The sequence below is a fragment of the Eschrichtius robustus genome, chromosome 1, assembly GCF_028021215.1.
Source record: "Eschrichtius robustus isolate mEscRob2 chromosome 1, mEscRob2.pri, whole genome shotgun sequence".
Lineage (NCBI taxonomy): Eukaryota > Metazoa > Chordata > Mammalia > Artiodactyla > Eschrichtiidae > Eschrichtius > Eschrichtius robustus.
Genome location: NC_090824.1, coordinates 9,399,818 through 9,426,016, shown reverse-complemented (window position 1 = coordinate 9,426,016; position 26,199 = coordinate 9,399,818). Strand labels below are relative to the sequence as shown.

The 26,199-nt window shown below is 51.6% G+C and overlaps 1 protein-coding gene across 7 annotated transcripts in view; it reads right to left on the bottom strand.

The window, feature by feature from the left end:
• The window catches only part of SYNE3 (spectrin repeat containing nuclear envelope family member 3), a 93,895-nt gene that overhangs the window by 24,335 nt on the left and 43,361 nt on the right, over nucleotides 1–26,199 (bottom strand). For all 7 annotated transcript variants that reach the window (XM_068541079.1, XM_068541069.1, XM_068541025.1 and 4 more), the window contains 9 exons: nucleotides 24,263–24,435; nucleotides 22,666–22,975; nucleotides 14,287–14,448; nucleotides 11,509–11,856; nucleotides 8,652–8,788; nucleotides 7,056–7,230; nucleotides 3,400–3,582; nucleotides 2,313–2,456; nucleotides 1,310–1,444 (listed from right to left, as the gene is read on the bottom strand). In XM_068541079.1, the coding sequence (XP_068397180.1) occupies nucleotides 1,310–1,444; nucleotides 2,313–2,456; nucleotides 3,400–3,582; nucleotides 7,056–7,230; nucleotides 8,652–8,788; nucleotides 11,509–11,856; nucleotides 14,287–14,448; nucleotides 22,666–22,975; nucleotides 24,263–24,435 (1,767 nt within the window). The remainder of the gene's footprint in view (nucleotides 1–1,309; nucleotides 1,445–2,312; nucleotides 2,457–3,399; nucleotides 3,583–7,055; nucleotides 7,231–8,651; nucleotides 8,789–11,508; nucleotides 11,857–14,286; nucleotides 14,449–22,665; nucleotides 22,976–24,262; nucleotides 24,436–26,199) is intronic.

Here is a 26,199-nt window from a genome sequence, read left to right as displayed (position 1 = left end):
TACTCTCATCACTAGAGGCATTTGTAGCTGTTGAGTAGAGCGAGTGCACTTTGACCACCTCCGGTGTCTTTGGTGTAGCCTTCTTGGAGCACCTACTTCATCAAAAGGCATTATTTTATTTTATTTTATTTTTCTAAAAGGTTATTTTATGACATAGGCTTTTTCTTTTCTTTTAATGTATTTATTTATTTTTGGCTGCGCTGGGTCTTTGTTGCTGCGCGCGGGCTTTCTCTCTAGTTGCGGCGAGCGGGGACTACTCTTTGTTGCGGTGCTCGGGCTTCTCACTGCGGTGGCTTCTCTTATCGTGAAGCATGGGCTCTAGGTGTGTGGGCTTCAGTAGTTGCGGCACGCGGGCTCAGTAGTTGTGGCGCACGGGCTTAGTTGCTCCTCAGCGTGTGGGATCTTCCCTGACCAGCGCTCAAACCTGTGTCCCCTGCATTGGCAGGTGGATTCTTAACCACTGCGCCACCAGTGGTTTATTTAAAAATAAATTTTATTTATCTTTTAAATTGAAGTATAGTTGATTTACAACGTTTCAGGTGTACAGCAAAGTGATTCAGTTATATGTACATATATATGTATATATGTATATATATTCTTTTTCAGATTCTTTTCCATTATAGGTTATTATAAGGCATTATTTTATTATAATTACTCTCCTTTTATTTCTCTCTTTTTTTTTTTCTAATTTATTTATTTATTTATTTATTTATTTTTGGCTGTGTTGGGTCTTCGTTTCTGTGCGAGGGCTTTCTCTAGTTGCGGCAAGCAGGGGCCACTCTTCATCATGGTGCGCGGGCCTCTCACTGTCGCGGCCTCTCGTTGCGGAGCACAGGCTCCAGACGCGCAGGCTCAGTAGTTGTGGCTCACGGGCCCAGTTGCTCTGCGGCATGTGGGATCCTCCCAGACCAGGGCTTGAATCCGTGTCCCCTGCATTACCGCAGCACACGTGCCGGGGACTGCTGCGTGTGTGCGGCCTGGTCCGTGCTTTGGCCTCCTGGCACACGTGGAATGGTGTGCTTAACTTGTTGCTGACTCCGTTGTCCATCTACCCACCAGAACTTAACCCCAGGAGAGCAGGGGCCTTGGCTGTCCTGCTCGTGCTGCCTCAATCCTTAGAGCCCAGAACACTGCCTGGCATACAGGAGGTGCTCAGTAATTGAGGTGCTCCTGAATGAATGAGGAAGGGAAGACAGGAGGGGAGAAAGAAAAAGAAGGGTTGGAAGGAACGAAGGAAGAAAAGAGGGAGAAAGTCCCCAGGAGTGTCAGATGTCTCTGTCACAGCACAGACCCTCCGCTGGCCCCTTACCTCCAGAGACCGGTGCAGGATCTGGTGGTCAGAGGACAGCTTGTCCATTCTGTGCTGGTGGTGGGAGTTCCCCTGGATGAGAGGCCTCATGGCCTCCACCTGCACCCCCAGGTCCAGCCCCTCCTCCTGTAGCCCCTGCAGGAGAGGAAGGAACGAGTGGAGCGCGCTTTCTGCTTCTCCTTGTCTAGGCTGATCAGGGCGGGGGCTCCGAGTGGGAGAGACTGGGAGGGTCCCGGGACCGTGGGACTCCCCCTCTCCATCCGCTGCACCATATGCTGTCTGATGGGCCCACTCTCAGGACTGGTGAGAATTTTAAAAATGAGATGAAAATATTCTGAGACACCATGAAAATAAACTGCTGAAGACCAGAAGGCGTCTCTGGGGGACAAACTCACGTCTGGACTCATACTTGATGAGCACCTCTTAATATGAAAAATCACATCTCAGCTTTAGTTTTAAAGCCCCAAATGCATCATTTTTAATACCTTCCAAAGAACACTCCCAGGTATGTATGAGCTGTGCCTGGGTTTTAAAAAGATAATTGTTTCACGTGCATTTTCAAAACTGGCAAGCTCTTCATGCAGCCAACAGTTATTCATGACCGGCCTACGTACAGTCCATGTGTTTTCAAACATTTATTCCTAATCCCCAAATCATTTATTTAACTGAAGGCCTCTGGACTCATTAGGAACACTTAGTGAAGCAACTTTAAAAGTAAATATTCATGTTAGACTTTGGAATCATGGAGTAAGCAAAAGGACAGCCTATCATTTTGTTAGGCTCAAGAATCAGCCATTTGGAGGTGCTAAAGGCCTTGCTGAGGCCAGGAACCAACAGGTATATCAGCAGAGATTCATTTGACATGAAAGGTCAGTTCTCAAGGGAGGGTCTAAATATCTGGCTCGGGCTGGCTGCTTTGCTGGTTACTGTTACTGCAGGGGGCTGCTTCTAGGCACAGCTGAGTATCTGAGTAGAGGTCACTCAGGCCCGACAGACCTCTTACCTGCAACCTCGAAAGCTGGGCCTGTTTCCCAGGAAGGTCCCGCTGAAGCCCATTCTCAGCGTGGACCCTGATTTGGAGGTCTGAGAGCCTTCTCTGCAGGGGATCAAAAGCCGCTCCGAAATCTTTGTGTTGAGCGAGTGAGCTCTGCGGAGACAGAACAGGCAGCACACAAATCAGCTTTCTTCTCAGGCTCCCTGTGGTACAACCTGACACGCACAGACTAGCTGCTCTATCTCCAGCCTTCTCCTGGCTGGCTCGTACTCACTCAGGCGCCGCCCCCTCCAGGAAGCCTTCCTGGAGCCCTTGAGGGTGTTTGACTCCCCTCCTTGAGGACCGTAGTGTCCTCACCTAACAGTTGTTCTGCCTCTAGAACAGGGGCTGGCAAACTACATCCCCTACCACACACCCCAAGTCCCACCAGGGGCCTGTGTTTGTAAATAAAGTTTTATTGGAACACAGCCACACCCATTCATTTACAGCTGCTTTCATGCTACAGCGGCAGAGTTGAGAAGCTGCAACAGAGACCACTTGCCCTGCAAACGCTCAAATGTTTGCTAAATGTTTGCGCTGTGGATTAGATCAGACCAGGGATGTAATGCTCTTAGCAGGTGCCAGGCCCCTGGTCAGTGCCCCAGAGACCATCTCTTTCATCATCATCATTATTAGATGCTCAGCAAACATTTGTTACCTAAAAGAAACTGGCCACAACATCCCATGTTATGCTTTGATTTCGTGTGGCCGTTTAGAAGTGTCCCTAATAATACTAGCTCCCAGCTCTCCAGTGGTTTAAAGTTTACAAGTGTTTTTCTCTGCGTCTTCTTATCTGACAGTCCCCAGCTCTCTCTGCAGAAGACAGTTCGACTTGATCAGTGAAGAAGGGAATTCGGGGGCAGAGGTGGGAGGCCGACAGGTGAGAAGGATTGTGCCATAATCCTACCCAGATGATAGATGAGGGACCTGAGGTCATGGGGGACAAAGCGATATGCCCAGGACCACGTGGTGGCCAGTGGCAGAGCTGGGGTCAGGATGCAGGGCTGCCCTTCCTGGAGGGCCGGGTCGAGGGCTGAGGGCCACCAGCGGGGCTCACCTGCAGTTTGCTCTTTCTCTGCAGAAGCCGGTTGTGCAGTAAGTCTCTGTCTCTCACGGAAGTTGCCACCTGCTCCAGCAGGGCCGTAGCTCTCTCCTGGCCAAAGATGCCGCCCAGCAGGTCTTTCTTCAGCTGCAGCATCGTCAGCTGCTCCTTCAGGCGGGAGCTTTCCGCCAGGGCCGCCTAGGGGAGACAAGGCCTCCGTGAACCGCAGGGCAGGATGAAGCTGGAGATGGGGCCGGGAGCGCACCTATTCTGGCTGCACCTGCTCAGGAGGCTGGGCCTTGGTGCTGGTTTCCAAGGAAGCAGCGAACGTAAGGAGAAACGGGCTGGCAGGAAGGCGGTAGGAGGCCCTGAATGTCAGGGTCAATCTGATTCCTCTCTCACCTCCACATCCATCTTATTACCAAAGCCTGAGCAAGAATTCTACCTCCTACGTGTCCCGGAAATCCGTCCCCTCTCCGTCCCCCACCACTGACTGTGGTGCACCCTCAGCCTTGCTCACCTGAGCCCCAGAAGCTCCTGACTGCCTGCTGCCTCCCAGCCGCCCCCCGAAATCGACCCTCCACACTGCAGCCGAACCCCAAACTAACCAGTCTGATCCTCTACTCAGTGATCCTCTATCACCGACAGCAGTGGGCCATCCCCCAGTTGGTGTATGGGACATTTCAAAGGGGCTAAGGGCCTCTGGGATCATGATCACAGGAAATTCTGGAAGGCTTCCCAGAGGAGGTGGCACCTGAGTGAAGTCATGATGTGTGCGAGCTCACCGGGCAGAGAGGGGAGGAAAAGGGGACTCAGAAGCCCTGTGTAATGGGCAGCTGGCTCCTAAGCAGGCAGCCTGAACTCTGCACAGCCCAGGCCCCACCTCCTCCAGGAAGCCTCCCTTGACCACATTCCCAGCCTACACGCACTCTTCCTGTCCCCAAAGACTTGTTCCCCGCTTCAGGCTCCTGCTGATGAACAAGCTGTTGGGGACAAATACCTCTTGCTTCTCTAGCTGAGGGCGCAGGGGCCCTGGAGGCCGGCGGTTTGGTCTTCAGCTGGCCAGAGTCCTTCCATTTGATATCTGATGATGTTACAGAGATGCTGAGCTGGGCACGGGGCTGGGAGAGGGAGAACTAAGACCCCAGCCCAGGTGTGTGGTTTGCAATTAGCTACACAGAGGTCAAGCCTCCAGCTGTAGGGAGTCACCTTCACCCCCTTTTCACCAGACTCAGACACAATATCATGAGGGTTAAGAATTCAGGCTGGGGAGTTGCAATCATGAGTTTGGATTCCATACTAACTGGGAGAACTTGGGCAATTCCAAGCCTCGGTTTCCTCATCGGTAAATTAGGGGTAATCACACACCCTAGTTCACGGGGCTGCCGTGAGGCTTAAATGCCTAAAAAGCATTTAACATAGTGCAGGACCCACAGTGAACACACGATAAAAGACAGATCTTCTCAGCCATTATTATTTAACCAACTGTTATGTGTTGAATTGTGTCCTTCAAAAAAGATATGGTGAAAAAAAAAAAAAAAAGAAGACCCATGGGGAGAAGATGGTCACGTGATGACAGACACGGGGATCAGAGTGATGGACCTACAAGCCAGTGAACACCAGCGACTGCCAGCAAACACCAGAAGCTAGAAGAGGCAAAGGAGGATTCTCCCCTAGAGCCACTGGAAAGAGCAAGGCCCTCCTGACACCTTGACTTTGGACTTCCAGCTTCCAGAACTTTGAGAGAATGAATTTCTGTTGTTTTAAGCCACCAGTTTTTGGTGCTTTGTTACAGCAGCCCCAGGGAACTAATACACCAGCCACGCCCAGCTTTCGGCTGGAGCTTTGCAGATCCACAGGCTGCTCTGAGGCTAGATGCAGGAGCTGAGTCAAGAAAAGAGAGGGCTGGCAGCTTGAGCCCTGGCCTGTGAAATCCATCCCACCCAGGTGGGCCGGTGGGAGTGATGCAAGACATACTCCCAGCCAGCAAACAGCGTCCAAACGTGAATAAACCAAAGTCCTGGCCCCAAGTGTTCCAACCCACCGCTCCATGAAATTCCCGCACTGGGAGTCCTGGGTCACACTCTAGAAAGACAGGACCTCTCTCCTGCTTCAAGGAGGTCCCGGTTTGCTTTCTGCCTTAGTGGGAAGGACAGGATGAAATATAGTTGTGACACGGTGGGGAAAGTTAGACAGGTCTGGGTTAAAGCCAGCCCTGTCACTTAATGGCTGTGTCACATCGAGCAAGTGGCTTCCCCTCTGGGACACTTGTTTTTCTCAACAGTCAACTGATGATAAGTGTTCTGAATGCCTCACAAACCTATTTTCAGGAGCCAGAGTGAAGACAGGGATGAGAACATGAGACAAGAGTCTAGAACCCACCATTCTGGCCCCAGCTCTGCTCTCTTGAGCAGCCTGACCTTGAACAAGCTCCCTAACTTCTCCCTGGCCCCAGTCTCTCATCAGTAAAATGAGGAGAATGGTAGAAATGGAAACAAAAATCCATGTACATAGATAATCAACATATGTTAATTATGGCAATGAAAACTGGAAAGAACCTAAACAATCTAAGTGCGGAAACTTTAAAAAAATAATGACATGCCCCCAAATGGAATATTCTGCAGCCATTTAAAGTGATGGCTTTATTGGACCATTTTAAAGGCTGCTGAGAAAAAGCTCATATGTGTCAACTGAAAATATCTGAATATACAACTATGCAGCATGAGCTCAAATACACAGTGAGGTGCACACTTGCAATGGTGGCACCCACCTTGGGGCCATGAAGGCAGACGTGGTTTAGAGCTGGGAAAAGCTTGGGTCCTGGAAGATACTGCTGAGCTATCAAGCCAGCTCTGGGACGACCTGAAAGTCTCCGTGTTTGTTTGTTTATTTATTTATTTATTTATTTTTTTTGCTGCATTGGGTCTTCGTTGCTGTGCGTGAGCTTTCTCTAGTTGAGGTGAGCGGGGGTTACTCTTCGTTGCAGTGCACGGGTTTCTCATTGCAGTGGCCTCTCTTGTTGCGGAGCAGGGGCTCTAGGCACGTGGGTTTCAGTAGTTGTGGCATGCGGGCTCAGTAGTTGTGGCTCACAGGCTCTAGAGCGCAGGCTCAGTAGTTGTGGCGCGCGGGCTTAGTTGCTCCGCGGCATGTGGGATCTTCCTGGACCAGGGCTCGAACTCGTGTCCCCTGCATTGGCAGGCGGATTCTTAACCACCGCGCCACCAGGGAAGTCCCATCTCTGTGTTTTAAGCCACCACTGGTCAGGTTTTCTGTCACTTGTCACATGCATCCCAATTGACACACAGTAAAGGTAATGGCCTGACATCCTGCTCTTTCTCAGCACTGCTCAGGCTTCCACCAGAGGACCGCCTGAAGCAGGGTCCTAAACAGAAGGGCTGAGCGCAGATCAGTGCAGAGTCCTGGAGCTACACCAGGCACCAGGCTTCACCTTCTTCCCAAGAACTGACGGTGACTTTTGTCGTTGATAACTACAAGTGTTGACATTTCCTGTGCACTTAGAACTCACCAGACAGGGTACAGTGGGCTCCACCCAGGCATCTGGAGGACCCAGAGACACGCCTGTCCCTGCGGGGGACAGGCTGAAATGCTATGCTTGGCTGGTGGCCTCCCCCAGCTGCACCCATCAGCCCTCCCGACAGAACCATGCTTACCTCAATCTGCGGCAGGAAGGTGTGGATGGAGGGCAGGTCTGGCAGGCTGGCGGTGACATCCAGGAGCCTCTGGGCCAGAGCCCTCCACAGCTGCAGTTCCTGCAGAGGCCGCTGGAAATGCTGCCACAGGTCCGTGCCCGCGGCATTGCGCAGCCTGGTGGTCTTGGCCTTTAGGCTGTGAGCACCGTGGAGGGGGAACCGAGAGAGGAGAGAGCGGGTCAGTACAGGAGCAAGGCCTCTGCCCAGACCCCAGAGCGCCCGGCTTGTGCTGCCCTCAGGGCGGGCACTCTCCTATTCTACAGACTGCTGGGCTGTCCACGGGACCCTGAGGCCTATGCTGTCCAGATAAAAGGGCACTGGAGGTAAGCCAGTCCTCGAATAGACTTGCAGCCCAGCTTCTGGACCAGGGAAAGAGTCAAGCCTGGAAGAGGAATTATGGAGCCCCCAGGCTGGTACTGCCTGCCCCCAGGCACCTCGCGGAAGCAAAACAAAATACTTTCTTGAGTAGGATGCCATTACTTTAGGCCCAAATAATTTCTACAGATAATTTTTCCAATACACTGTCCATTGTATAGCACAGGGAACTATAATCCGTAACTTGTAATAACCTATAATGGAAAAGAATCTGAAAAAGAATCGATATATATGTATAACTGCATCATTTTGCTATACACCTGAAACTAACAAAACATTGTAAATCAACTACATTTCCAAAAATATACATATATATGTATAGATATAACGTCTAGCACCCAGCCATAGATAACCAGCACCTGCCACCTCCACAAGAGCAACGAAGGAGAGGGAGACCTCGGCCACCCCGTCCCACGGCCCGCTTTATGCATGGGAGATTCAGCCTCACTGCCACCTCAGCACCTTGTGGAGGACCCAGGCCCTTGTTCTGGATGTACACACGTAGGGCCTGTGCACACTGTGGGGTGAGAGTCACCTGGCAAGGCAGGAGGTCCCCGAGTTCCTTCTCGAGGAAAACCCCTGCATCAGGCAGGAGGATGAGAAGTGCTACAGAGACGGGGACAGTCGGGCTGTATTCCAAACCCCTCTGAGCCTCATGTAATCAAAATAGGTACCGATTCTGAATTTACACTGTGCCCAGTGGATATTTGATCTGCTGGTCTTTGCTGGGCTAAGAAGCTGGAGACCTGGCCGTGCCCGAACCCATGGGCGGACAGGGAGGTAGAGGCTGGTCTGAAGTCAGGTCCAGTGCTTACATCAGCACCGCCGTCAGCAAGCGGGGCACAATGCTGGCCTAGTGAAAAGCCCTCCCCTTGGACCATTACACAGGGGACCCATCCCCCGTGCGAAGCTGCATAAGGAGACTTGATGCAAATGAGCAAAGAGGCCACATAGCACGGAGAAAAGCAAAGTTCAGGCCTCTTTCTGGGAGCAGAATGTAAAATACTTCGGAAAGGGGTCAGTACCTGAGCCCAGTGAGACCCTATAACGGCCAGTCATTGATAGGAGCAAGAACTATTTGTTATCAGGCAGCAAGAGGGTGCAAGCCCCCTCTGCAGCTGGTGTGAGACGGGCAGAGGCGCTGAGCGTGGGGTCCAGGACCTCCCCCGGCCCGCCCGGTACCTCTGGTGCTCCTGGATGGCAGCGACCACACTGTCCGCGAGGGGCTGCGGGTCCTGGGGGAACACGATGAGCTCCTGCAGCCGGGCCTGCAGCCGGTCCCCCCGAGGCTCCTCCGCGGCCAGCGCCGCCCGCGTGGCCTGCAGCAACAGACAACACCCGATGGGACGGGTGGGCTTCCGAGACGGGATGGCGGTGTGTGTGCAGCGGGGTGAGCACATCCCGCGGCAGTGGGTCAGCCTGGGAGAAAACGGTCCCCCAGGGGAGGGACAGGGGCCCCGTGAGCTCAGCCCCTGCTCTCCCTCGCTCCCGCTCCGTGACCCCAAACACGTTTGCTCTTCATGAGCTGGGTTTTCTCTTTATCATCACCTACCTCACAGCACTGCCATGTACTAGCACCTAATCATATAAACAACTAATACTTAGGGAACAGTGATGACGTGCTGAGTGCCCTGTGGTCCCATTCACTGAAGCCTGGCCGTGGTCCGAGACAGGAATTCTCTGTGTCCCCGTTTTATACACAAGGAAACTCTGGCCGAGAGTTTTCTGACAGTTGCAGAGCTGGGAAACGGTGGACCTGACATTGGAGCCGGGCCCTCTGGCCCTTAACCTGTCTCTTCAGCATGAAGGAAACAAGGACCTAAAGATGCTCTGTGAATCCAGTTATTGTTGTCGGCAAGAGGATATTTCCACCCAGCACGCCCGACCACTCCACTCCACTCCATGTTCAGGTACTTCGGATGCGGCCTTTTCCTGCTGTCCCGGGAAACGTGGAGCTCGATCTTGACCTTGACTCTGGCTGGTCCCATGCTCAGTAGGAGGCAGGGTGGGGGAGTGGAAAGCGCACCGGCTCTGGCAGGACACGGGCTGGCCTGGAAACCCACCTCCAGCCCTTCCCAGCTGCGCAGCCTTGGATCGGTCCTGGTCCCTCGGTGGTAAAACGGGGCCACCCCCGCTTGACAAGGCACCGAGTACAGAGAAGGCGCACTTCTCACTACATAAATGCTAGTTTAAGAACAGAAATCTAACAAGTTCTGAAATTCCCCTTCATTGATTTCCGGTTAGTCATATCTTGGTCATAATTGACACTTGAATCGGGTGGGACAGACAGCACCTGTAGGGATGTGGTCAGCCTCCTGCCTCGGGAAAGGCTTCCTGAAGCATAGCCGGGCATGGCCAGGTGGCTGTCGGGACAGGGGGTTGTTGGCAGGGCTTTCCAGGCCTTACTCTCCCCACACTCCACCCCTGCCAGTTTGCTTGCTTTGACCTTGGCCGTCACCTAGAACTCCTGGTAAGAGCCATATGTTCCCTGAGTCCCGATGCTATTGGCAGCTGCTGTTCTAAGCACTTTTGTTTTCACGCGTTCATAAGGAATGTGGAAGGCAGGTCTTATTATCATCACGTCCATGTCACATTTAACTGAGATTAAACTAATTCTCCCCGGGAATTCCCTGACGGTCCAGTGGTTAGGACTCCACGCTTTCACCAACGAGGGCCGGGGTTCAATCCGTGGTTGGGGGAACAAGGATCCTGCAAGCCGAGCGGCGTAGCCAAAAAAAAAAAAAAAAAAAAAGTAATTCTCCCAAAGCCAGCCAGTCGGCAAGCAGAGGAACCAAGACTCAAACCGGGTTAGTCTGATCCGAAAGCCCCCGCCCTTCACCACTGCACCACACCACCCCTACCCTATGCCAAGGCAGACAATCCTACAAGGGAAACAACTCCCTTTGTACAAAGTTGATCATCGCAGTGAACCTGGTCTCCTACAAGGCTGAGTGGTGCTAAGGAGCACGGATGCTTTGCTTCTACCTACACACAAGTATTTCTGCATACGAGCAAACGTTAGAAGGAAGAGGGAATACACAGAACAATGTGGAGTGGAGGTAGGACCTGGGGGCTTTCCTTTTAGATATTTCCCCTAGTGGAATTGACAAGCTAGCCCTTTGAGTTAATATAATACATAAAGGACTGGAGAAGGGTGTTAATCCTTATTTGAAAAATCTCTCGGGGCTTCCCTGGTGGCGCAGTGGTTGGGAGTCTGCCTGCCAATGCAGGGGACACGGGTTCGAGCCCTGGTCTGGGAAGATCCCACATGCCGCGGAGCAACTAAGCCCGTGAGCCACAACTACTGAGCCTGCGCATCTGGAGCCTGTGTTCCGCAACGGGAGAGGCCGCGACCGTGAGAGGCCCACGCACCGCGATGAAGAGTGGCCCCCGCTTGCCACAACTGGAGAAAGCCCTCGCGCAGAAACGAAGACCCAACACAGCCAAAAATAAATAAATAAATAAATAAATAAATAAATAAATAAAAGAAAAATCTCTCTGTCCTCAAGTCAGACCTCTCGTGAGTGTACACATGGGTGGGGAAGGGGGAGGTGCTCCGGTGGGACATCGTGTCTGGGATGGAATGCCCCCACCCTCCCCAGGATGGGCATTCATGTGCTGGGCCCCCTAAGAGGCCTGGTTATGTTTGTTCCTCATCTTCTCTACACTGAGAGCCTTGCCTCTGACCTAACACTCCCTGCTCTGTGCTCAGAAAGTGCTCCCCACATCCTACCATCAGGCAAGGGAATGGCACACTTGGAGCCGATCCACCTCTTATTTACCCACCAACTCATCATGTGATGCTGGGGATGTTGGTGGGGGGAAAAAAAAAAATCTCTCCAGGCCTCAGTTTCCTCATCCAGAAAATAGGTACAAACAACCAATTTGTCTACTATGCTCGGGCGACTGAGATTATCAAAAATCCAGGCAAACCAGAGCCAGTGTGCTTGAGACAGCGTGATCCTCCCACTACACAGAGGACGCCCCGAGGCACACACGGCACCTGGACTGGGCCATGGCTTTGCCAAACACTGCTTACCGAGTAGAGTCTCCAGCGGGCCACCAGCTCGTCCTCGGTCCCCGCTTTGGCCGCGGGTTCCAGGTCCTCCTCCGCCAGCCTCTGAAGGCCCTTCCTGAACTCTGCCAGCTCAGCCTCCAGCTGCCTCCTCTGTTGCTCATAGGCTCCCCTGGACTTGAGCAGGCCCTGCAGCCGCCCGTCCTCCTCCTCCCAGAGTGCACGGAGCTTCTCCAGAACATTCCGCATCTCCTCCAGTTCTTTGGTGATCTTCTCTGCACCCCAAGGGGAGGTGTTCTGGATGACCCCCACGGCCTGCTCCTCCAGCCTCTTCAAAGACTCCTCACCCCTGGGAAAGTCACTGGCGATGTCCTAACGCAGGGAGGCGGTGGGAAAAAAACACGAGGGGAAAAAGAAAACATGTGCTGCATTTTCCAGGACCGCTGGGAACATCATGCCAAATGCTAATTCCTATTCCCAGGCTAGAGCCAAGGCACCTTTCCAAGGGGTGGACTGCCTGCCTTTATAACATTCAGGATGTAATTCCTTTACCATGTCATTTACAAGCCGTTTGATTAAGTGAGGGGAAAGTCTCTGTTGGGTACTTCTCTGTCTTTAACACTCTCTGACATTTGTTAATCTTGCTTTTCTAACAAAGACAGAGGCAGCCTCAGGCTTGAAGCTTTCAGCTGGCACAAGTATGGAGCAAATAGAACCTAACGACCCCATTTGGCCTCATTACATCTATTTGTATGGTTATCTACTAATTATGAATGAGTATTGGTATTCCATTTATGACAATGATATAAAATTTCTTTTTAAATCAGTGTTCATCGGCTTCTAATATTAAAACAAATTTTTGAAAAACACTTTTGTCTTTTATTTAAAATACCTTCAAAATATTTTTTTCACTTTTTTATTGAAGTGCAACTTACATGGAGTATAATACAGACTGTCCTTGACTAAAAATGGTTCAACTTATGATTTCTGATTTTTTTTACGATGGTAATGAGAGCAATATGCATTCAGTAGAAACTGTACTTTGCATTTTGAATTTTGATCTTTTCCCAGACTAGTGATATGCAGCACGATGCTCTCTCGTGATGTTGGGCAGTGGCAGAGAGTGTAAACCAACATAGTTTTCACTTTCACTATGGTATTCAATAAATTACATGAGGTATTCAACACTTTATTATAAAACAGGTTTTGTGTTAGATGATTTTAGGCTAATGGAAGATGATTCTGAGCACGCTTAAGGTAGGCTGGGCTAAGCTATGATGTTTGGTAGGTTAGGTGTATTAAATGCATTTTCGACTTATGATATTTTCAACTTACGATGGGTTTATCGGGATGCAGCCCTACTGTAAGTTGAGAAAATCTATATATAGATCTTAAGTGTTACTGTTCAAAGAGTTTTGAGAAATATATATGCCCATGCAGTCCACACTGTTATCAAAATAGAGCATTTCTAACATCCCAGAAGATTCTAGAACTTCATCTATTTGAAATCTTAGAATATGTTATTTTTTAAAAACTGGCTTTTTTCACTCAGCATAATGTTTTTTAGATTCTTCTATGCTGTCATGTATATCAGAACTTCATTCCTCTTTATCGACTAATATGCCTTTGTACATATATTCTATTCTATGATGTGTTTATCCAATACTCTGCTGATAAAAATCTGAGTTGTTTTCAGTTTAGGGCTGTTATGAATAAGGTTGCTGTGAACATTCTTTTACAGATACCCACACTTTTCAAAAGTTCAATTTATATCACTTTGCTTTTACAAAAGACCTACATTAGTACCTGTTTTCGCTACCTGAAAGAAATCCAAAGAGGATTTTAGCTTTTGCGAGAAAAGGTCATTACTTCTCTGCTTGTTCTCTGTTTGTTTGTTTGTTTTTCTTTTTAATTTTTTGGCCATGCTGTGCGGCATGCGGGATCTTAGTTCCCCGACCAGGGATCGAACCCGCACCCCCTGCAGTGGAAGCACAGAACCTTAACCACTGGACCGCCCGGGAAGTCCCACTTCTCTGCTTTACACCATTTCGGCTCATGAACGGTTTCATAGGAACACTACTTTCAGAGAGTGGGGAAACTGTACAAGTCATATAAGGTATTTTGTGGTCACTGTTCATTGGTTTTTTCAAAAGAGAGTCAATTTAAATACAAATATTAAATAAATGGTACAGGTGCTGTATAGCTGTATCAAAAATTATAAAGTGGTCCTTGAATTACTGAAGATAATCTACCCACTCACTTTACAGAGGGAGTCGGAAGCTCGTTCAAGATCACAGCAAGTCAGGAAGCCCAGAGTGGACCCAGCTTCTCCCCGCTGCAGGTTTGATGCTTACACCAGGGTTCCTTACCTTCACATATTGACACGTGAGGTCAGACAATGCTTTGTGGTCGGGGGCTGTCCTGGGCACTGCAGGATGTTTAGCAACATCTCTGGCCTCCATCCACTAGATGCCAGGAGCACCTCCACTCCCAACTGTGACAACCAAAAATGTCTCCAGACATGGACAAGTGTCCCCCATTTGAGCGCAGCTGGTCTAGACCATGCTGCTGTGGCCTTGGGTTTCCAAATGCCCTGCTGGCTCAGAGATTTCCATAAAGCAGCGGAGGCCCCAAGCATGGGATCTACACCACATCCCATGCTTCTTCTCTTGTGGGGTCTGTGTATAGGGATGTTTGTATCTCCTGGGACCCCCCCCCAGCCCCATCCTATTAAATAAACTCTGAGACCCACCAGCCATGAGCGCTCCCTCCCCACTCTGGCAGAGGCTTGCCGGGGGTTACCTGCAGCGCCGAGAGACGGTCCTTGGTGCTCAGCTGGCACTTGCGCCCCATGCAGCCGTGCACGCGCTCCACCACCGCCTTCAGCCACAGCTGGAACTCGTCCACGCTCACCTGGAAATGCTCGTGCTCCTGGGTCACGTGCTCCAGCAGGTCCACTCTGTTCTGTGGGAGGGGAGGAGAGGCACCGGCCATAAAGGTCTCCAGCCCGGGCCGCCCCTCCCCTGGCCTCCCAGGCCTGAATCTGTGTGTGTGTGTGTGTGTGTGTGTGTGTGTGTGTGTGTGTGTGTGTACGTGTGTAGGGAGCGTGGGACGCAACTGACCCTCAGCCCTTTCGCTGGACACAAAGATCCCACATATTCTTCTCTACCTTATCAGCAATCAGCCAAGAAATTCTTGGCTTTGGAGACCAAAACATGTCAGCACTGGGCTTGTCAACCACACAGTGGGCTTTTTTTCCTGCCACGTCCTAGGAATGGCACTCAAGATGGGGCCGTGGTAACAGCTACATAACATTACCATTTGAGCACTTACCAAGGTGCCGTAGCACTGCCCTAAGAACTTTGTGTACAAGATCATCTCACTGAATGCTCCTGACTACCCCCATAAGGTGGTACCATTATTATCCCAGTCTGACAGATGGGGAAACCAAGGCACAGAAAGTGAAATGACTTGCCCAAGGTCACCTGGCTAGGAAAGCACCAAGATTCCAACCTGGGAGGCAAGGCCGGGCCAACGCACCTCTGCTCCATTGCGACTGTGTCCACAGGGTATGAGAGCAAACAGCAGGCTGCCCCCCATTTCCCCCTGAGTGTGGTGATTTGCCTGCATGTGTTGGAATTGCCTCTATTTTCAGACAATCCCACTGAAGCTCTAACCACACAGGGGCAAGATGGTGTCCTGAGGGTGGGTGACATTTGGGGAGATAACAGTGTCCTGCTATAAGACCTACTGTGTGCCTAGAGATTCTGATTTTCAAAACACACCCCTGATTACAGCACCATCTCTTTAAACCCCTCCACGGCTCCCCACTGCCCCCAGGCCCAGGTCCAAGCATTGTAGCCTGGTGGTCCAGGGCAGGACCCCACGATGCGGCTCTGCAGACCAGCGGTCAGGACCCTGGGCTTGGGAGCCCGCCGCCTGGGGCTTGACCCTGGTCCCCCTTGAGCTTGTCATTAACCCCTCCGTATGGTGTGGTTGATAACAGGAGCTGCCTCACCGGGGTGGTGGGGCATTAAGTGAGTCAGGGCTCGCACAACCCCAGAACAGCACCGGGCAGCTAGTAAGAGCTTGAGAACTCTGAGCCACTGTTTACTGTCACCTGTGTCCCTGTGCTCTTGTCACACCCAACCAAGTGAGGGGTGCCCACCTGGCAATGCTCATCTCCAGGGCCCACCTGCTCTGAAGCTTTGCCCACTGCCCCAGGCTGTGGCTCTCCCCCAGCCTTCTCTACCGAATTGTCATCTGGCGGGGACCAAGCGCTCCCTAAGGACACGGGGGTTGATTTCATCTCCCTGGTCCCGCTCAGGGCAGGCTCTGAGACTAAGTGCTTCCTGAGTGGCCAGAAGTAATTAAGCGCGGGGTGTCTGCCGGTGGAGGGATCTCTCCAAGGAGAGCCAAGAAAAAGGAACCAGGGGACCTTCATTTAGTAAGCACCTACTATGTACCTGGAAATAGACCAGCATTATCTTATTTAATATCTTCACAACGATCCCAAAACTGTCCCATTATGCAAGTATCCAAAGGGGTGTTGGGAGGTCACATAACTCTTGCAGACAAGATTTAAACGCCAAGCTCAGACTCCAAAATCACTGCTCAGGCCCAGGGGGTGGCAGAATCTTTCTTTCTCGCAGATGGTAGATATTCTGGGCTTTGCCTGCCATGTGGTTTCTGCTGCAACTTCTCAAACACTTGTGTGCTACTTACGTTGTAGCTCACAAGTTGCAGCCACAGGCAAACACATAAAGAACGGTTGTATTCCAATCAAATGAATCATGGACACTGAAATTTGAATTTCCTATCATTTTCACGTCATGAAATATTCTGCTTTTAATTTTCCCCCAACCATTGAAAAATATAAAAACTATTTTTGGTTTACAGGTCATAAAAAAGTCAGGAATTGGGCTGGATTGAACCTACGGGCAGCGGTTTGCTGACCTCAGCTCTCAGCCATGGAGCCAGGCCATGTTCAGGAGGGTCCTGACCTTCTACGAGGCTAAGCCAACAATTCTCAACTGGGAAGGGTAGACAGACACGTGGATTTGAAAAACCTCCCTGGCTGTTTGTATGTGCCTTCCCCTCCCGTGGAGAAGCCCCTCACCAAACCTAGAAACACTAATTCATTTAAACATTTGCAACACCCATGGCAAGTAGGAGAAAATATCCCCATTTCAGAGACGGGGAAACCAAGGCACAGGATCAAGTCCTTCAGTGAAGAGCTGAGAATCCTCTCACTTATGGGAGTAAGGCTCAGAGCTTCAACATCAGCGCTTGACAGATGGGAAACACGGGGCTGCTTGAATTCAGAAAGTGGACCAAGGCGCAGTGACCATCTCCCTCACGTTTCCCTTGCCGGCTCCCCCTCCCCGCAGGATTATTTGCATCCACCAGAATCCTCCCCGAGCTTCCTCACTCCATGGGAAGATTCATTTCTGAAACAAAGTGGGTCAAGAATACTAAGCAGAGAATAGGGGCTGGGCCCCCGGTTGACACTGATGGTGATAAAGGTTGTAGTGAGGCAAACTCTCCAATAAAAGTGCCGGCTGGCAGCTCTGTGTGTGTGAAGAATGAGGTGCTGGCACTGGGGGAAATCCAGAGTAAATAAAAGCCTCTGTGATGGTGAGCAGGCGTGCTAGGAAAGGAACGCGGCAGAGCAGGGCAGGCATCCAGCCGCACTCTGTGCCAGGCATAACGAGATCACAGAACACAATTCAGCCACGGCCGGGCAGGGCACGTCGGAGGAATGTGGGTGACAAATGGGAGAGGGCTCCACCTCCTCTCGTTACACCAAACAATTAAACCATCTGTGTGGGCAGAGTTGTCAGGAATGTCAAAACCCAACCAATTAACAAGGGCGGGCTTGGATTTGCACCTCTGCAAAGGGCTGCAGGAAGGGCTCTGATTCCTGGCCGAGATGCCAAACAAACACAGTCACAGAGGGAAGCAGGGAGGAGGAGGATGCTACTATCTGCCTGGCCCTTCAGAAAACAGAATCATTGGATTAAAAACCATCAGGCAAAGTAAACAAGCAGGCCCCGCCTACTGGCAACCAGCCTGCTTTGTCTATTCTTGACTTTCAATTGCTTTCTGCTGGCTGTGCCATTGCTCATTCCCGGGCTTGTCCACTTTTCCTGATCAAGAATCTCCCTTCAGGGGGTGGTCACAAAGGATACGGTCCAGAGGTGACCCCCGCTGTGCTTCTGTGGTCCTGTCTCTATCAACACCAGAGGCCTTGCTAATTAACATATTGGAAGTCAAAACTGGATTTTTAGAGGCATAAGTAGTGGCTTGTTAACCAGCACGAGAAATAATGAAATGGGCTCTCCTTGGTGAAAGTTGAGATAGTAATACATACAGTATCTTCTATGGCCTGAGATGCGTCCTCCCCAAATTCACATGATGAAGCCCTAACCCTCGATGTGATGGTATTTGGAGGCGGGGCCTTTGGGAGGTGATCAGGGTTATATGAGGTCATGAGGGTGGGGCTCTCACAATGGGATAAGTGCCCCTATAAGAACAGACACCAGAGAGCTTGCTGACCCTCCCTCTCCGCCGTGTGGACACAGCGAGAAGGCCGCCATCTTCAAGCCAAGAAGAGGCCCCTCACCAGGAACCAAATCTGCTGACACCTAGAGTTCGAACTTCCCAGCCTCCAGAACTGTGAGAAACAAATTCCTGTTTTTTAAGCCACGGAGTCTATAGTATTCTGTTCTTTCCACCCGAGCAGACTAAGACAATATCCCAGGGACCCTTCCCACCCTGAGAATACGCCTGGACCTCTAGGGATCCCTGCATGGCTCTCCTACTCTCACTGGGGTGGGAGGATTTCAGTTGCCTGCCTCAGGGTGGCTTTCTCGTCTGACTTCAGTGCAAGGTGAGACCTTCATCAAATGTACAGAGCAGGTGACCAGGAGGCATCTGGGCCACCAAGAATCTCTGAGGGCTACTGGACATGCAGTGTCCCTCATCCTGCTTAGAGTGGAGCCAGAGTGTCTTCCTTTCGTCTGGGGCTGGAAGGCCCAGTATGGGGTATGCCCCAGGAGGCTCATGTTGGGGAAGCTATATTCTATTTTACTAATGAGGACCCTTGCTAAGGGTGATATAGAAGTTTGCCCCTCTCAGTAGCTTCTGTCTTCTGAAGGTCATGGCATCATCTGGAAGCTATGACTGTTCTCTCCAGCAAAATGCACATTCACATGACAGTTTGAGTACAACTTCAGAGGCTCTGTAGGGGCCTGCCCTGGCCTCTCCCCCATACCGCCTTTCAATCTTCTACTGCCGGCTCTGGGAGAGACAAGAAACAGCTCCCCGTTCACCACCCCTACCCCCAACCCCATCCTGAGAGCCAACCAGGCTCCCTGTGAGTTAGAACAGAGCTCCCAAACCTCTGGCAGCCAGGAGGAGAAAACCAAGGGTCTGTGAGCTTCAGCCAGCAGCTCAAAAGGCCAAACTGAACTGCCTTCTCTCATAGGGTCCAGTCACCCTGCACACACCCCCAGTTTCCACATTGAGGTCAAAATTCACCAGCCCATCTGGCAACTCCGAGGGCTTCTGCCAGGGCGGCAACTTCCCCCCACCCCTCCATCACAGGCAGAGCCCCCAGGCTCCTGCCCCCAGCATGCTGCCAGCTGGGCTGCGCCTCGGGAAAACCCTTGGAAACAACCTGCTCCCTCATCCAGGGGCTCGAAACCTCCCATGTACCACTGCCTCCACTTTCTGAGCTGGACCCACAGGAGCTCTGGCGGCCCCTGCTCTCCCCCGATGGACACAGGCGCAGCGACTCACCCAGGACCCGGGGCAACCACCAAAGGAGGAGTCCACCAAAGGAGTCGCCTAGGACTTCCGGTTCTTTCTGATGGGCCAGTGGTATCTGACCCTTAGATTATTATTTTTTTTTTATTAAAGTATAGTTGATTTACAATGTTGTGTTAATTTCTTCTGTATAGAGCAGAGTGATTCAGTTATATAGATATACACATTCTTTTTCATATTCTTTTCCATTATGGTTTATCACAGGATACTGAATATAGTTCTCTGTGGTATACCATAGGACCTTGTTGTTTATCTGTAGATTATTTTTTTAAGTCAAAAAAAAAAAAAAAGGGCCCAGTCACACCTCTATTTATCACATAAGAAGGTTGGGAAGATCAAATGAGGTCAAAGACATGAAGAGACTAGGAAAAGATAGCATTCGCCAATAAGAGTTGTGATTTCTATAAATTTTTGGATCCAGTGAGGGGAGGGTTCCCTGAAGGGACGATGAGAATCTCTGAGGTGATCACTTCTTAGAACTGGTGCTCACCGGTGCCCCAGGCATGCCCCTTCCATACACACGCGTGTACACGTACACACACACACACACACACAAAACCACTTTCCATTTCCTGCACGAGGCGCTCTCTGCTGATTGACACAAGCACCTGTTTCCTGTAAAGTCAGAGCAAGGAGGCCATGGGCCAGGCACCTCCCCTGCCTGAGCCCGTGGGGCAGACCTGGAGAGAGAATTGCTGTTAAGCAGGCTCTAGCCACTTGGATGCGGTGAGGGAGGGCCAACCGGCTACATCTCTGAGAGCCAAGCTCCACCCCGTCTGCCTGTCCTCTGAGCCTCCCAGCTGCAGCGGCGGGGTTCTCATTCATTCAATGAAGGGCTCCTAGCACCTGCTGCATGGCAGACACCACTGTTGTGGCTATTTCTTCTCACTGCTACTGAGAGCACAAGTCATCCTTTATGCTGGGGAAATGCTCGCCAATTTCAAAGAGCTCACATGCAAACTCATTCAGTCCTACAACCTGGTTCCAGGCAGGGTGAGCGCCCCGAGGCCACACAGCTGGGAAGCAGCAGAGCCTGGCTGGAACCCAGGTCCCTTTCCAAGCATTCTGGGGCCAGCGTCCTATTCCTACTCAAGGTTTCTCAGATCTCTGCTTATTATAGAACCATTTCCCGTAACTTGAAGGACCCAGGAGACTTCCACCTCCAGCAACATGGGAGAGCTGAATACCCTTCCACCGTAGCCAGCCAGAAATGCTGGATAAAATGTAACAAGCATCATTTAAATGCAGAACCATGCACGCACCGCACACACCGAGGTAAGAGATATCCCGTGGACCAGATGCAAAGATGCTATGGAAACCAAGATGCTAAACTCACATGTGCGCTTGACGTCTTCTTGGGTTTAATGTTCAGGTTGGAGGAGGAGGTAAGACTCTGGGCCCAGGCGGGCAGAGACCACGGCAAAAAGGCAGAATACTCAGGGGACTCCCCCTCTGTCAAAGGGTGAACTAGAGAAAAAACCTTCTCACCAGCACAATACAAGGCAGAAGCATATGTGTTTCAGCCTGGGCTCTGGCTGAAAAGACAAATGAAAAGATAGTCACCGTTCAGAGTATGGAGCCAGGAGCCTCTTGCATCATTTTGGCTTAGGGTTCAAGTGCAGAGAACCCACTTGATTTAAGAACCCCCAAAACATTTCAGGGACATTCAACAGGAATCCTGAAGGTAAATTCCCACGGCAGCCTGGCTGAAGAAAACACAAGTTCTCTGAGGGCCAGGCCCAACCACGGGGTTCTGCAGATAAGGCCCCAAATAGGATGAGCTCACAGCTCAGAATTACGAAGTCTCCAAGGAAACGATCCACCACGTCAGGAGACCCAACAGACGGCAGCATCAGGCCAGGAACTTCAGCTACTTGAGCAGCCTGACGATTATAAAACGTGTATGATTAAAATGACTACAGATAGACTCCATACCTGAGAGGAGTGCAAAGTTTAAGAGAAAAAGGACAATGAAAAAAAGAGGGGCTTCCCTGGTGGCGCAGTGGTTGAGAATCCGTCTGCCAATGCAGGGGACACGGGTTCGAGCCCTGGTCCGGGAAGATCCCACATGCCGCGGAGCAACTAAGCCCGTGCGCCACAACTACTGAGCCTGCGCTCTGAAGCCCGCGAGCCACAACTGCTGAGCCCACGTGCCACAACTACTGAAGCCTGCGCATCTAGAGCCTGTGCTCTGCAACAAGAGAAGCCACCGCTACGAGAAGCCCACGCACCGCAACAAAGAGTAGCCCTCAATCACCGCAACTAGAGAAAGCCTGCGTGTGGCAACGAAGACCCAAGGCACCAAAAAATAAATAAATAAAATAAGTAAATTTAAAAAAAAAAAAAGAAAGAAAGAAAAAATGAATGAGGGACATAATACAAAACCAAATAGAATTTCTTGAAACAAAATTGAACTTAATAACTCAATGGACTGTTTAAACCAAGGCAAGAATGAGGTGAGAGATGGGGACAAAGAATGGGCAGAGGAATTGGGGCAAGGACAAAAGAGAGAAGAGGAGGAAAGCAAAGGAGAAGGACTAAAGGGCAGGAGGAGGGAGGGAAGGAAGGAAGGAGGGAGGGAGGGAGAGGGGAGGAGAGCCAGGTGGAAGTGAACCTCAAAGTCCATCAGTCAGTCAGTCAGTCAACATACACTTACGAAGTACCCACATGTGTATCAAGCATGAGAAACACTGGCCATACAGATAGTAGATAATGTGCCAATGGGTGGGTGGATGGTGGAGGGGTGGGTGGATGGGTGGGTGGAAGATTGACAGGTAGGTAGTTATATAATGCTTGGGTGAGTGCATAAGAGATGGGTGACAAGTAGATAGTGAGTAGGTAAGTGGATGAAGGGGTAAACGGTGGGCAGTAGACAGTGGAGAGATGGATGAGTACATGGGTATGTGAAGAGTACATGGTGAGTTGACGAGTAGGTGCATGAATAGATGGGTGGGTGATTAAGTGGTTGGAGAGAGGAATAGGAGATCTAGTTAGGTTGGTGGAGAGGTAGATGGGTGAGTGAGTAAACAGATGGATAGAAGGGTGGGGAGATGGGTGGATGGATGGGTAGGTAAGTGGATGGAGTGGTGAGTGGGTAGATAGTAAATAAGAGATTTGGTGGTTAGTTTAGAGGGGAGATAGATGGGTGAGTGGGTAGACGGATGGGAGGGTGGGGAGATGGGTGGACGGTGGTGGGTCAGTGGGTGTCGGGTCAGTGGGTGTCGGGTGGGTGGATAGTAGATGCTGGGTAGACGGATGGAGAGATGGTGAGGGAGCAAACGAGTGGCGGATGGGTAGATGGGAGCAGATGAACGGATGAAGGGGTGAAGACAGCCCACTGCCCTCACCCACCTGGGCTCTGGTCTTCACCGCGTCGTACTCGGCCTTCATCTTCTCCTGCGCGTCTTCGTCCACGCTGGGGTCCCCGATCCTGCTGAACAGGGACGCCGCCTCCTCCAGCAGCCGGTCCAGGAGCACGGCCTGATGGTCCACGTTGTGCAGCAGCACCTGGGCGTGGCTCAGCTGCCAGCGTTTCTCCTTCAGGCCCAGCTGCAGCTCCACAGGGGGCTCGAGCACCACCGTCATCTTCTGGAACCAGCGGTAGAACTCATCCCGGGCCAGCAGGTACTCGCTCCAGTGCAGCCACACCCACTCGATTCGGCTGCAGGCAGAGGCCACGGCCATGAGCATCCCCCCACCAGGCTCACGGGCGGGGAGGCCGTGCCGCTGCCCCCTCCCCGGTACTGGGGGGCTGGGGGAGGGGGCACAAGGACACCCTCTCGGGCCTCACCCCAGTCCAGATACACAAGACCCTCCCGTCTGGGAAACAAGCTCCATGGGGCGAATGATCAGGGTGGCTCAGATTCCAGACCTGCTCTGAGAACCCCCAGCCTGCTGATGCCCTTAGCCACCAGGACCCCAAATTCTAGCCCAAAACTCCTATCAGTGATGCACGACGATGCCCCCAGTTGCTTCTCTCTGGTGTTGGGACCCCACACACAGTCACCCTGGCTCTTGCCACATGGATGCCCGCTAGCAGTCACGAGAAGACTGCCACGGGGAGAGTGTCTCTTAGTTTGCAGAGTACAGTAGGATCTGTGGGCTCGTCACCGCTCAGCGGGGACAGAGGGCTGGGGCCTGCGCATGGGTCCCAGCGTGCCATGAACTCGCTGCATTACCCTGCCTCCGCACCTGCCTCAGTTTCCCCGTCTGTAACGTGGAGATGGCCCTATTGGTCCAGCCAACATCAAGCTACCTGGTTGGGAATTCCAAGTGAAAGAGTTTGAAAAGCAGAAAACACTGTGTAAAGTCCCCCCGGTCCACTCAACATTCTGGTTTCATAAAGACGGAGAAGATGCTGGCAGTTCCTGCCCACTGAGGACCTCCTGTGTGCCAAGCGCTGTGCCTGGCTCTTGACATCTGCTATCCCCCGCCATCCTCCTAACAACCTGCGAGAAACACTTGATTATACCTATTGTCCAGATGAGGCGCCTGAGGCTCAGAGGTCAAGTAACTTTCCCGAGGCCACACAGCAAGTAACCAGCAGAGCAAGAGGAGATCCCAGGTCAGGCAAAGCCCCCACCCCCGACCTGGCTCCCTGGTACAAGCAGAGAATCTGGGCTAAAGTGCTAGCAAGGCAACAGGCCTTCTTACCCCCCAGGGCCATTTGGCCGTTCTGCTGGAGGATGCACGCGCGGCAAGTCTACCAAGAATTAATTGTTGGCAAAGCACGACGGGCTCCCGCTGTCTATTGTCCTTATTAAGCTTGATCATAATTAGAAAGAGGCAGGCAGGGTTGACTGACATCCCAAGAGAGCATCCTGTTCCCAGTAATCCCAGGACCGAAGAAATGTCCCTTGGGCAGAGGCCCCAGGCCAGCGTGGTGGTGGGCACGGAGGGTCGGCAGCAGCTGCAGACAAAGGCCCGGAAAGGTACCCAGCCACCCTACCTGTGACAGTGGGTCATGTAGGTGACCGTCTCCTCCCACTGGGCTTTGACATCCCTCAGCCGGGCCAGGATCTCGGGCTTCTGGTCCTCACGGCAGCATGCCAGGAGGGCTTCGGCCGCCCGCAGCACCATGTCCACCTTCATGCGGCCCTCTGGCTCTAGCTGGCATATTTTCTGTTGTGGACACAAAGCCAGTTCCCAGGAGTTAGACAACACGCCAACAGGCAGAGCCTTGGGAAGACAGTGGCAAGACACGGAAAGAGGCAGGACTTTGAGACCAGAGGAGCTGGGGTTCGAATCGCAGCCCCTGCCCCTTCTCCTGGGACCTTGGGCAGGCTGCTAAGGGCTCTGGGGTGGGAGCGAGCAGCGATGGAGATTAATCAGCACAGAACCGCCCAGAGCTGTCTGATTGATGATAGGAGTGCCCTCCCTTCCCCGATGGGCCTGTTTCCAGCTGTGTGAACCCAGAAAAGTTTCATTACTTCCCTGGACTTGGTTTTCTTGTCTGTAAAGTGGGTGTATAGTAGTACTCAGCTCTCAGATTTTTTTTTTTTTTTTTTCAGAATTAACTGAGAAAATGCACGTAAAGTGCATGTCCCAGTGTGTGGCTCCATGAGAATCTGCCTCTCAGGCCCACTGCAGGGAGTGGGCTCGGCCCAGGTCCCCAGCCGAGGCTCAGAATTATCTCTGAGTTTGCACTTGGCACCAAGGCCTCGCTCCCTCAGCTGTTCCCACCAGTGACCAAACAGGAACATGAAGGCAGGCCCGTTACTACAGGACACTGGGCTCCTCTGATGGGTGACTGATTCGGGATGTCCCATGGCCTTGCCAAACTCCCTGAGAACCACCCGGCAGCCCAAGATTCTCCCTGCTCTCCCGGACTCAGGGTCGGACCTGCATTGGACTGACCGTGCCCCTCCCAGCCTCCCCGGGTTCCCGTCCCATTTTCTCTCACAGATGGTTCCCTATTAAACGTCTTGCATATTTCACCTCATCTTGGCCTTGGCTTCTTGGAGGACCAAGGCTGATACACAACGCCTGGCAAATAGTACATTATCTGGTAACATTAGCTGTTGTCATTATTCACCGTTATTATTCTAGTTCTTTGGCAACTAAAGCTTGGTCTCTGCAGTCAAAACAAGATTAGACTCCAATTCCAGGGCTAGTCCCCACTACCTGTGTGACCTTTGTCATGGTACTTAAACTCTCCAGGCCTATGAAATGGGGGAAGATAATGGTTACGCCACCCAAGGTTACAGTAACATTGCGAGATACATTAGCACATGGCCTGGCCCACACTGCATCCTCCGTCCCTCCAAAATTGTTCACTGTTACTACTATCTTTTGCTTACCTTCTGATCATATTTACTGACAGCACAGCATTTGCCTAAAGCTCCAGCTGTTCCCCAGCCTGTCTCCCTAAGGCTGGCAGTCAGTTTTCTTAGACTGATGTCCCAGTGGGCTGGCCCGTCTGAGCCTTCTCTGTGGGTGGGGTCGGGGAGGGGCTCCTGCCGTGTCCAATGCTGCCCCACTGGTAGCTCTGTGGTCCCAGGCAGGTCACTCAGTCACTCAGAGATGGTGATAACAACCTCTGCTTTGTCTACCTCATAGGGTTATAATATTACTTTTCAAAAACACTATTAATTAGAACACTGATATGCTAGCGTACTTTATAAACCACTGAGCAGTTATGTAGACCCTCCCCCAACACGTGCAAATGGGCAGTGGTCCCAGTCCTTTCTGTTACCTCATATGAGAGTGGTTAACGATGATGATGACGATAGTATAGAGCAGCGGTCCCCAACCTTTTTGGCACCAGGGACCGGTTTCGTGGAAGACAGTTTTTCCACAGGTGGTGGCAGGGCGGGGGATGGTTCAGGTCGTCATGCGGGCGATGGGGAGCAGAGATGAAGCTTCGCTCGTTCGCCTGCTGTGCAG